The sequence below is a fragment of the Muntiacus reevesi genome, chromosome 4, assembly GCF_963930625.1.
Source record: "Muntiacus reevesi chromosome 4, mMunRee1.1, whole genome shotgun sequence".
Classification (NCBI taxonomy): domain Eukaryota; kingdom Metazoa; phylum Chordata; class Mammalia; order Artiodactyla; family Cervidae; genus Muntiacus; species Muntiacus reevesi.
The window spans coordinates 56,413,199-56,425,643 of record NC_089252.1 but is presented as its reverse complement, the minus strand read 5'-3'; the positions used below and the strand labels follow the sequence as shown (position 1 = coordinate 56,425,643).

Genomic DNA, 12,445 nt, shown 5'->3' with positions numbered 1-12,445 from the left:
GCAGCAAAAAAAGATAAATAATTTCAACTATAAGAATACCAGGTTCCTCTTATAATGATTTTTTGAAATTTTATATTAAGGAAGAATCACCAAACACTGCTTGTGAAATTGAACAATCTATATTCAGCTCAGTTTAAATTAAGCTTCTCCTCCTTAGCTCCACAATGGATTGTTCTGTGCTCTGGTTTTACACTCTATCTTAAAGATAATGTGTGTGACAGCTCTTTGTGAACCTCTGTTTTGCCTCTAGAATTCTTTTCAAATATCGTTTGCTCCTGGAAGTACCATTGTTTTAAGAGATTAAGAATTAAGTTATAATAATGTTATTTTAATCAGAAAACACTTTCTAAAATATAGGCTGCATATATAAATAATACATATATCTAATTTTAGCAGTCTATATTTTATTGATGTACAGAGATAATAAATCAAGTATCCAGTAATGAATATGATCAAATAAAGCAAAAAATGGAAAAGGTAAATAAAAACTGTATGTTATTTGCCATTGGGATATATCCCTCCAAACCAAAATCATTTTGTTAACTTTCTCTGTTAATTAATAAACAATTCATGTATGAAAATACCAATTTAAAATAAATTAGGCAAGTGTTTTAAATAAAAATGAATGAAATTGGGGTATTTTTCAATGTACACTCAAGGCTACTCATTCAGTCTCCAGTTCGGGCAAACAAATTTGAAAATTACCTGTTTTAACACCATATTTTAAGGTGTCTGTGCAGTCAACAAGCAACTGCTCCAGAGATTCAGGATGGTCAGACAGTTCTAAGTCAAACCCATCCAAACCTTCAAGAAGTTGATGAGGGTGATGAAAGTCCAATATTTTACTTTTAACATCGAAAGTTTTCTCAATGTAGTGCAGAAGAATATTTACCACTCGCAGCAGAAAACATCTTGTTAAATCTTCGCCCTCCTTGGATGGCAACAAATCTAGAGAAAAAAAGAAATAAACAACAAGGTTGGTATTTAAAGAGTCAAAGAAACACACTATCAGATAGAATTTTGATCATAGGATATTAAAGATATTTGAAGGCCATGTCAAATAGTAAATAAAGCAGCATTTGTCCAAATCCTACAAATAGTTTTCATTTGAAGTCCCACTAGATAACAATTTTGACCAAAAAGTAAGCCACTTTGGGTTAACGCCATTAAAGTAATCGGCCCTTTAAGCTCTACCAGCTGGTCCCTATTTGACTGTTGTCAAAAATGAGCTGGCAAGCTGCACTTTTAAAAATCAGTTAAAGTATACTTGTAAAAGTCAGTCTGCAGATCTTAAGAAAATCAAAATTACTTCAATAAATATGTAGGTAACATAGAATTTTATAAAAGAATAAAACAAATAACATTTGTTAATAGTATCCATACCTGAAGCATAGGCATTTGATAAATTAGTCAGTAAATTCTCAGTGTGAGTTTCTTTTATCACATCTTTGTCAGTTGATTGACAATGATGAATGGATTTTTTTCTCATCTGTTTCCTATCTAAGTTGAGAAAGAAAATATTTGTAATTATCAAAACATGCTAATAGGATGTATTACTGTAATCAAATCTGTAATCAAATCGATGTCTCGAAAAAACTCATAATATTTGAAACTTTTATTTACACGTGACCTCTGGTGGAGAGGGATAAACTGGAGAGAAGCATGAATTCTAGCAAAATTATGTAAGGTTCTTTTATCACCACACAGAGAGCAATGATACAACTTTTACATGTTAGCTTCATATCAGCTTAGCATAGAGGATTATTAATTTAATAATAAAGACCTATCATAAAAGTAAAGTGAAAGTGTTAGTCACTCACTCTGACTCTTTGCCGCCCCATGGATTTTCCAGGCAAGAATCCTCGGGGGGACTGCCATCCCCTTCTCCACGGGATCTTCCCAGCCCCGGGACTGAACCCTGGTTTCCTACATTGCAACTTGATTCTTTACCATCTGAGCCACTAGGGAAGACCTGCTACCTTTAACCGTAAATAACAATGCCTGCTGCAGGGTAAGATCCTTCAGTGCCTTGCTTGTGTATTAACATTTAAGCATATATAACCATATCTACTGCATATTAAGAGTCCTGAGTGCTGTGCACACAATTTGATCCTCACTGTAACCACACAATATAGGAACATTTCCCAGTAAGTAGATAAACAGATTTAAAGTTAAGTAATAGTAATAAACTAACTCTTGTTGAGCACTTATTATGACCCAGGCACTGTTCTACATACTTCACATGTATCATTCTATTCAATCCTCATAATATAGGCTTATGATACAGATACTATTATTAACAAAAATAACTTTATATATGGTTGGACTGGAATTTATAGACAAGTGTTTGAATCCAAAGATCAATAAGTCTTTAAAAGATCATCATCTTTAAAATTTAATATTTGAAAATAAGTCAGAATCTTCTTCAATAAAAGTGTTAAACCAAATATCCCATCAAGCAAGCTATTTCATTGTTAAATATCATTTCATGTCCTAAACAATGTATGAAAAAAAAGAAAGTACAAACTGTAATTTATAAAATCTACTTGCTTACCAATAGTTATAAAAAAAAAACACAAAGTAATCAGAAAATGCCCTGGAGAAGGAAATGGCAAACCGCTCCAGTATTTTTGCCTGGGAAATCCCATGGACAGAGTAGCCTGGTGGGCTACAGTCCATGGCGTCGCAAAAGAGTCAGACATGACTTAGCAACTAAAAGACAACAGCAAATCAGAAAATGATGTATGGTTAAATTTTGTAGCCTCTATTTTGTAAGCTTAGTAGTATTGTTTCGAGTTCTAATGGATTTTTCTTAAAATAATATAAGCTATTCCGCTATACAATCCAGATTGCATTTGTTAAAACTGCAGCATGATTAATTTGGTTTAACTTTTAAGCACTGATACATTTATCAGTTTATAAAACATAGCATTTTAAATGTTTATGTACAACAGACAAAAGTATTTCAGTATAGCTTTCTCTGTAAATAAAATCCTAATACATGAGAAAATTGCACATAAGGAAAGACAGCATAGATTACAGAAATGTGAGATGATTTTGCAGAGAATTCAGTGTACTTAAAAACAGATTTTCATATTACATGGTGATCCAGTAGACATAAATTAATACATTGTACAATTTTTTTTTTCTAGAGGAAAATTGCTTTTTCCAAGTTTCAGTGCTATAGACAATGAGTAAGTAATAATTGATAATAAATAAATTTTAAAGTACTAAAGCTTTATATGCATCACTTCTTATAAATAGTGGAAACAAAAATCACAAGAAAAGTGAAAAAAAATTCTATACATGAAAGAGTATTACAGAACATTTATTAAAAAGTTATGTAGCAACTAAAAGATTTGATATAGTGGAATAAGAATTATATTCCATTAATAGTTCAACTACACATTGACTCTACAACCTGAAACTAAATTAATACTTAATAACGAAATGCTTGCTTTAAATGCATAAGACAAAGATTGCTAATATGCTCTGTCAAAATATGTTAATAACTAATAATCATAGAAAATAAGCAAGACTTGAGAGTCTGAACTTTTAATTTTCACTTTTTCTCACAAAATTTCAACTTACTTGCCAGGCTATATCCACACTCCTTGAGGTCCATGTACAGTGAAAAAAACAATACCTACTTTAAGAGAATTCCTGCAGCCGGAATGCACTTTTAATGTAACAGAAAAGAACTTGACTATTAAAGATGAGTAACTGCTGTAATTTATAAGGGGCCCTTTCAAGGTCTTTTTTTTTTTTTTCTTTTGATGGCATAGAAATTTGGAGCAATTCCATTATTTGTGAAACAGGCCACAATACAATGCTCTTATTTGTTTAGAGAATTTACTGAGAGCATTGTATGTAAGGGTTAGTCGCTCAGTCGTGTCCAATTCTTTGCAACCCCATGGACTGTAGCCTGCCAGGCTCCTCTATTCATGGGATGCTCCAGGCAAGACTACTGGAGTGAGTTGCCATTTTCTTCTCCAGGAAATCTTCCCAACCCAGGGATCGAACCCAGGTCTCCTTTGCAGGTGGATTATTTACTGTCTGAGTTACCAGGGAAGTTATTATTGTATGTATCAGTGTTTAAACATCACTCGCTTTTTTAAGGTATGATTTACTGGAAAAAAGTGAATTTCAACTTCCCTTTAACAATTACAACTTTTATCTATAGATCGATAGGTATGTTAGGTATATTAACATTCTAGGGTACAAACAAAAATAGCACATGGGCATATTAAGAGTATAATTCACATGTTTGTAATACAGGAATTATTTTCTACTTTTGGATTGAAAATTCTAAAATAATCCAAAAATACATAATGATCATCATTTCTGAGTCCCATTTCCAGGTGAACCTTTTCTCAAGAATTTGTCAACTAGTCCCTTGGAATTTACAACTATTAAATAACGTGCCGTTCAACATTGCTATTTTTTTAAATTAAGCATCTTTAGGGCACGCTAATGAAAGAACACGAAAAGATGCTGCTGCTGCTAAGTTGGGTGGTTCACAAAACAGAAGGACCTGGAAATAAGTTAGCTTCTCTTCTGTGCCTTTGGTGCAGTCTATAAAAAGATTCAGTGATGTCTAATTCACTCTGAAAATGATAGGAGGAAAAACGAGGGTTGTCAAAAGCCACTGACAAATTTCAACCTAATCTGGACCCATTATTACAATATTATCCTCATCAAGGAGTTCACTAGAGCCTCTAACAAATTAAAAAAAAACATATTGGATGATTTGAAGCCCATTTTCGCTGTGTCTTTCTTCCTCCGTTCATTGCTTCCCAGTAGAACTGACTGATGATTGGGAAGTGACATAGAAGGGGGAAAAGAGAAGAAATAGCTGCTTTTCCATTTCCTTGAAGGATCGGCAAACCTTCCTTGTGCTATTAGCGCCGCCCCATCCCCTGCGCGGTGCGAAGCCGCTTCCGGCGCGTCCGACTCCGTGCGACCCCACGGCTGCAGCCCGCCAGGCTCCTCCGTCCTTGGGATGCTCCAGGCGAGGACACGGAGTGGGCTGCCGCTTCCCCCTCCAGGGGATCTTCCCGACCCAGGGCTCGAACCCAGCCTCTTAAGTCTCCTGCACCGGCAGGCGGGTTCTCCACCACCGCTGTCACTCCATCCGCTAGGGAAGGTTATCTCCTTATCTTCACTCGAAGAAGATCGACTCTGCTCTTGACTCCGGGACACCCGCTCATGTCTGTGAATAAGCCCGCCTCTGTCCCTGCCTGCAAACCCAGCGCATCTCACCTTCCTCCTCCTCCTCCCCCGCTCCTCCCCGCGCGCTGTAACCACCCGCGCTGCGCTGCGGACCCGGACAGTCTCCCCGCCGGGGTGCTCTGTCCTGCATTTCTTCCCCTTCACGTCCCGATGATTAGACCTTTACTTCTAAACTCACTGAGGCGAAGCTGACCCTCCCCAGCCCGAGGGGAAATTAATGTTGCTGTTTTTTCACTTGTTTCTACTTTTGTACATTTGTAAATTGTATATATATATACATACTATATATATATATATACACAATATATGTATATATATATATATATATACAATTTACAAATATATATAAATTGAAATGGAAACTCAATAATTTTTATGTACAAAGCATGTGAAAGATTTCTTGTATTATATTACACTATATTAGGTAGGACTTCAAGAGGAAATTGAGATAACACTTTTAGAAGACAGTCACACAAGGTTAAACCTATAGCTTTCTTCCTATTGGACACCTACTATATTTAATACAGTGCTAGATATATTTCATACACTGAGTCCTCATAGAACTCGAGTGATTCAGACATTATTACTACTGTGTTCTGTTTCACATCCTCCCTTACTCCAGTCCTCCCATCAACAAAGTGGGCACCATAGTAATACCTACTCATGAGCTTGCAGTATAAAAAGAGATGTTGCTTTTGAAGTGTTTATAACAAACTATGGATTCACTTCCCTGACAATCTTGACACAGAACAAAAACTACCAAAAAATGATTCTGATAATGCCATTGCCTTCACCAAAAACATCCAATGACACTATCTACTATAAAGTCCGTAAGTTGACACTTTTCTTGCCTTACCTCCTACCACTCACCTAAGAAACCTTCTGCATCTCACAAATAGTTCCCTCACTCTCTCCTATTAACTTCACCTCTTCTTACTTCCTTGCACTTTATATAGAGCAACTTCATATGTTTTAAGTGACTTCCCTCCTCCTTTCTCCTAATTTGAAGCCGGTGCATCACGCATTTACTGAGTACCTATGTGCCAAGCACTCTTCTAACATAGATTCACATTAATTCATTTAATTCTCCCTGCAACCTTATAAAACACTGCTATTTACTTCCCTCATTTTACAGATGAATAACCTAAAGCACAGAGAAGTCAGCTGTTTTCCAGAGATCACAGAGCTAGTAAGTGGCAGACCCAGGATTCGAACTCGATCATTCCTATTGCAGAGTCCACTCTCTTAGCCCCTCCTCTGTCACATCCTAGTAACTCCATAAATATTTGCATAATTCCACCACTGAGCTGAGGTGATCTTTATTTCCCTCTGAATTATTGCAGCAACATTTTTTCAATTTTTGTATAGATTACTAGGCAGTTTAATGCATTTATTAGAAGTTCTATCTTGGTGTTGGAGGGGAGGTACAAAAAGTACAATCAAATCCACCCTCAAGGAAGTTACAATTTAGCAGAAAGGAGAGTAACAGACAAGAAAACACTCTACGTAGTTTAATGATGTGAAAAATGCCACACTTATAGTAAAATTATAGTCAAGAGTTCTAGGAGTGCCCTGGGATGGGGTGGTCCATGAACGTGCCCCCAAGTCGCTCTTAGAGAATTAGGACTAAGACAGCCCGAAAGGCTGCCTGCAGCTCTCTGAAGAGGGTGTGCACGAGTTGAAATCTGAACTAAGTGGCATTTAACTAGGTGATGAGCCAGGAAAATCACATTCAGGAAAATTTTTGAAAATGCACAAAATCTTGAGATGCTAATTGAGGAAATAAGGGAAAGTAAGTGCATGTGACATCCCAGAAAACCAACCGGGAGAAGTTATCAACAGGGGAAGTGGGAAAGACACATAAATGTGTTTGGCGTTTAGCGTTACAAAACCACACAAGGATTTGGGCTGTGGAATGACGTGATCGTGGTTTCCTTATGGTTGTAGAAACAATTGTGAAGGGATTGTGGTTGAAAATAGTCAGTCTCTTGGTAAAACTTAGAACAAGAGTTGGTTTTTTTTTTATTGTCTGTGAGATTAGCAGAGATGCTAGAAACAGGAGCATAGGCTCTCTGACAGATTCTTCAAAATGAATCCCAATTAAAAGCATGAAATTGAACGATGATGGCACTATGTAACACAAATATATAAAGTGGGCTATAGGGCTATGGAGGGTGGAAATTTCTTTCGATTGGAAATATATTAAGCATGATAAATCTTATAAGCTTTGAACTTCTGGCATACTGTGCATGTGGGCTTAGTTGTGTCCGACTCTTTGGGACCCCATGGACTGTATCCCACCAGGCTCCTCTGTCCATGGAACTTTCCAGGCAAGAATCCTGGAGAGGGCTGCCTTTTCCTACTCCAGGGGATCGTCCCAACCCAGGGATCAAACCCACATCTCTTGCGTCTGCGGCACTGGCCGGCGGATTCGTTACCGCTGAGCCACCGGGGAAGCCCCGGGCTTCAGTACGGCAGACTCTAGCCTGAGTTCTTCAGGAGCGTTAATTCATTCAATCCTCTCAACAAATCGATGAAGTAGTTTATTAGTTAACACACTGCATGGCTGCCTTAACAGAAACAAAAATAAGAGTGTTTGAAACCAATAATTTTATTTCTCTTTTACAAAGAAATCTGAACTGGATGGAAGGTGTTCAGAGTTCTGCTTCATGAGTTCATCCAAAGACCTGCGCTCCTTTCTTCGTGTGGCGCTGTCATTCCCTTGATCTGTGCTGTCTATTTTATATGGCACTTAAAGGTAAGAGAGAAAAAATGCTCATAAAAACTACATATTTAAAATTTTAAAAATCAGGTGAAATTAACTTTAATAATATATTTAAGTTTTATCATTTCAAGCATGAACTGCTTCTCAATGAGGATGTTAAATTTCATTTGAAATACTTAGCCGGTATTTAGATTTCATGAAATTTTCTTTTTTTTTTTTTTTTTTTTAATTTTTTTATTTTTCAGTGGGTTTTGTTATACATTGATGTGAATCAGCCATAGAGTTACACGAATTCCCCATCCCGGTCTCCCATCCCACCCCCCTCTCCACCCGATTCCTCTGGATCTTCCCAGCCCAACAGGCCCGAGCACTTGATACATGCTGTTCTTTCGAAACTTCCCACCCTCCCCTTCTCCCACAGAGTTCAAAAGTCTGTTCTGTACTTCTGCGTCTCTTCTTCTGCCCTGCATATAGGGCCATTGTTACCATCTTTCTAAATTCCGTATATATGTGTTAGTATACTGTAATGTTCTTTATCTTTCTGGCTCACCTCACTCTGTATAATGGGCTCCAGTTTCATCCATCTCATTAGAACTGATTCAAATGAATTCTTTTTAACGGCTGAGTAATATTCCATGGTGTATATGTACCATAGCTTCCTTATCCATTCATCTGCTGATGGGCATCTAGGTTGTTTCCATGTCCTGGCTATTATAAACAGTGCTGCGATGAACATTGGGGTGCACGTGTCTCTTTCAGATCTAGATTCCTCAGTGTGTATGCCCAGAAGTGGTATTGCTGGGTCATATGGCAGTTCTATTTCCAGTTTTTTAAGAAATCTCCACACTGTTTTCCATAGTGGCTGTACTAGTTTGCATTCCCACCAACAGTGTAAGAGGGTTCCCTTTTCTCCACACCCTCTCCAGCATTTATTGCTTGTAGACTTTTGGATAGCAGCCATCCTGACTGGCGTGTAATGGTACCTCATTGTGGTTTTGATTTGCATTTCTCTGATAATGAGTGATGTGGAGCATCTTTTCATGTGTTTGTTAGCCATCTGTATGTCTTCTTTGGAGAAATGTCTGTTTAGTTCTTTGGCCCATTTTTTGATTGGGTCATTTATTTTTCTGGAATTGAGCTTCAGGAGTTGCTTGTATATTTTTGAGATTAATCCTTTGTCTGTTTCCTCATTTGCTATTATTTTCTCCCAATCTGAGGGCTGTCTTTTCACCTTACTTATAGTTTCCTTTGTTGTGCAAAAGCTTTTAAGTTTCATTAGGTCCCATTTGTTTATTTTTGCTTTTATTTCCAATATTCTGGGAGGTGGGTCATAGAAGATCTTGCTGTGATTTATGTCAGAGAGTGTTTTGCCTATGTTCTCCTCTAGGAGTTTTATAGTTTCTGGTCTTACGTTTAGATCTTTAATCCATTTTGAGTTTATTTTTGTGTATGGTGTTAGATAGTGTTCTAGTTTCATTCTTTTACAAGTGGCTGACCAGTTTTCCCAGCACCACTTGTTAAAGAGATTGTCTTTTTTCCATTGTATATCCTTGCCTCCTTTCATGAAATTTTCAAATAAAGATAAATGAACATACATAAATTGTTTCAAAGATACTCAAAAGTTCCCAATAACTAAATCGAGTATGAGTTTTTATATTTAAACTAACTATAAGGAAGTAAAATTTAAAGTTTATCTCTTCAATTACACCAGCTACATTTCAAGCACGCAAAAGCCACACGTGGCCACTGGCTGCTGAACTGGACAGCACAAGTCAAGACTGCTTCTTTCACCTGCTTTTTACCCACAGAGCCAGCTTATCAGCACTGTACCTGAATTCTAGACCAAGGAATGGGGGGGAGGGGGGGCGGGCAGGAATAAAAGAAATCAGGCTACTGTTTAAAGCGTGAGTTAGAACTTACACACATCCCATTGGCCAGATCTTAGTTCCGTGGTCAGAGATGGCTGACCTGGTCATACAGAACTGCTGGGAGACTAGGTTAGAAACCACAGTCACCTTCTGAACAGACTTTTTCTTTGCTAATACTTTGTGCATAGGGTAAGGAGGAGGAGAGCGGGGGAAGAGAGGTTTCCCATTTCTAAAACAAAGAAGAGAAGAGGGATACTGGGAAAAATTAGCAGTCTATGCCATATGCAGATACTATTGTAGTACTTTCTTTAGATAAGTAATGCACAAAATGATCATGCACCTTGGGCACATTTATAGTTTTTAACAAGTATAGTTGAAAAAAATGATATTTGGACCATGATAAAAAGGATGTTTGTAATTTCAATATATTGTTAAAAAAATAAGGTTGTGGATCATTGTTGTTTAGTGTTTTTTTTTTAACTTTGCCTGTGTTGATATTCTATCCCTTAAATTGCATAAACTTTGCAGACAGAAAAAAAATATTTAAGAGTATTTTTTTCTGTCTTCAGAAAATCATTTAATTATTTTCATATCTATATGATGCTTAGTCATACTACAAAGTCCAAAGAAGACTTGTCACCCCTCTCACTGAAAATATTTATTAGCCTTTCTTTCCATATAATGTCTGATTATCTGGGTTCAAATAGAAAGATAAATTTGAAGATAGAGTAAATAAATAAGACTATGGAATAGAAAGATACAAATAACACCCAGAAGACATATTGATATGTGTTTACTTTGTAAGTTTTGACTTCATTTGTTTGCATTAGTCACTGATTTCTTCTGGGAGAATTTATTTTCATCTTTGAGAAACTATTTTAACAATACTATGAAGCACAATATTCTAAATACACAAAGGGCAGGAAGAATAGCTCTTGCTTTATGGAACAATCTGGTCTTTACAATTATGTGATTCTTTCATCTTACATTTCACTTTAGTTTTCTCATAAGCAGTTGCAAACTTACTGTTTACACATTGTAAGGAGAAAAGATTATAATCATTCAATATACTTGAACCAATATTTTTCTTTGTACTTTTTGTGTCTAGACTACAGGGCATCTTTCTTTTATCAGCTTGCTTTGTAAAGCAGAAAAAGAGCTTTTTGTTTTGCTTTGTTTTTTGTAGCAAAGCAAAACAAATGCCATTCCCATTATTCAGATATATAATTCTAACAAAATACCAACAGTGTAGAAACTATTCTACAGAAAACTTAGGGAGTTTGCCCCCTACAAAGTATAACTAACAACTTTCAGAACAGAGATTCAACCCCAGACCAAAACGCAGATCTTCCAACTTTACCCTCTTCATTTTATTAAAACAACATAGTCTACCATTTCCCATTTCTTTTCACCTCATGACTTTTTAAAATACAGTCTATCATGTATCAATGTTTTATATTGTGTTCAGTTGGTGTGTGTTTTCACTTCAACATAAAATATGAATATATAAAGTAATACTGATCCTTGACTTTCAAAATTCCTAATTTACCCCCTTCTTCAGGGTTCCTTCCCAACCCAGGGATCAAAGCCAGGCCTCCTGCATTGCAGGCAGATTCATTACCATCTGACCAGCCAGGGAAGCCCCTCATTGAGGGAACTGAATTGCCACTTCACGTTTCTACATTCTATTTGTTAACACATGGACTTTATATTTCTTCTCTCAGAAGTTCCTACATTTTCTCAAAGTCTACATTTTGAAGCATGATTTTAGAATACGGACTAATAGCAACAAATAACTCCAAGTTGAATTTCACAGAGTTTAGTGTAACCTGGCTTGAACCGGATCTATAACATCTGTGCTAACTGACCGACAGCGGCTTTACAAAACAAGGCAAATCTCAAGCTCTCCCAGTCACGAGAGCCAGAAATCAGCTAGGTGTTAATAGCATCCAGTTTGCTACCAATCGTTGTTATCGTGAGTTTTAAATTGGTTTTGGAAAATAGAATTATTTCTTATAAAAACCATGCTGTTTATGTTAATATATAATATGCATTGCATGCAGATTCTTTACCCTCTGAGCTACCAAGGAAGTGCCATATATATAATAGATTTATAATTTTTACTTTAAAATAAACTGATAAATATTTTAAATTTACTAATTTTAATTTGGAATATTTCTAGTAGAACCAGATTATTAGATATAACCCACATAAAGCAAATTCTCTGAGGTTTTCACTAATTTTTAAGACTATATGTAATGGGATCCTGAGACCAAAAAGTTATAAAGTGCTATGCTTGTAAACTTCAATGTAGATACAAAATTGTTCTGAAATACACAACAGGATTTCAAATGGTATTGTCTTATTTAAAAGGAGGCAATAAGTTATTTTTTTTCCTCATGAAGATGTATTATTCATTTTTTAATGATGGACAGATATGACAACTACACCTAGTGTTTGCATTTGAATCTCAATTGATCATTACTGAATACAAAGAGGAAAAAAATAACATCTGGGTATCATGAAATAAACCAGTAACACAAATTGGCTCATGAATATTTATTTGTGCATTAATTCATCTATAGATAAAACAAATGAATAAACTCATAAATAGCCCCTG

The 12,445-nt window shown here is 36.2% G+C and overlaps 1 protein-coding gene across 1 annotated transcript in view; it reads right to left on the bottom strand.

The window, feature by feature from the left end:
* The window catches only part of LOC136167407 (glutamate decarboxylase 1-like), a 32,562-nt gene extending 27,200 nt beyond the window's left edge, over positions 1–5,362 (bottom strand). Inside the window, exons 1-3 of the mRNA XM_065934997.1 lie at positions 5,263–5,362; positions 1,384–1,500; positions 706–948 (exon numbers count right to left, since the gene is read on the bottom strand). Coding sequence (XP_065791069.1) covers positions 706–948; positions 1,384–1,500; positions 5,263–5,362 — 460 coding nt within the window. The remainder of the gene's footprint in view (positions 1–705; positions 949–1,383; positions 1,501–5,262) is intronic.
* Positions 5,363–12,445: the final 7,083 nt, after the last annotated feature.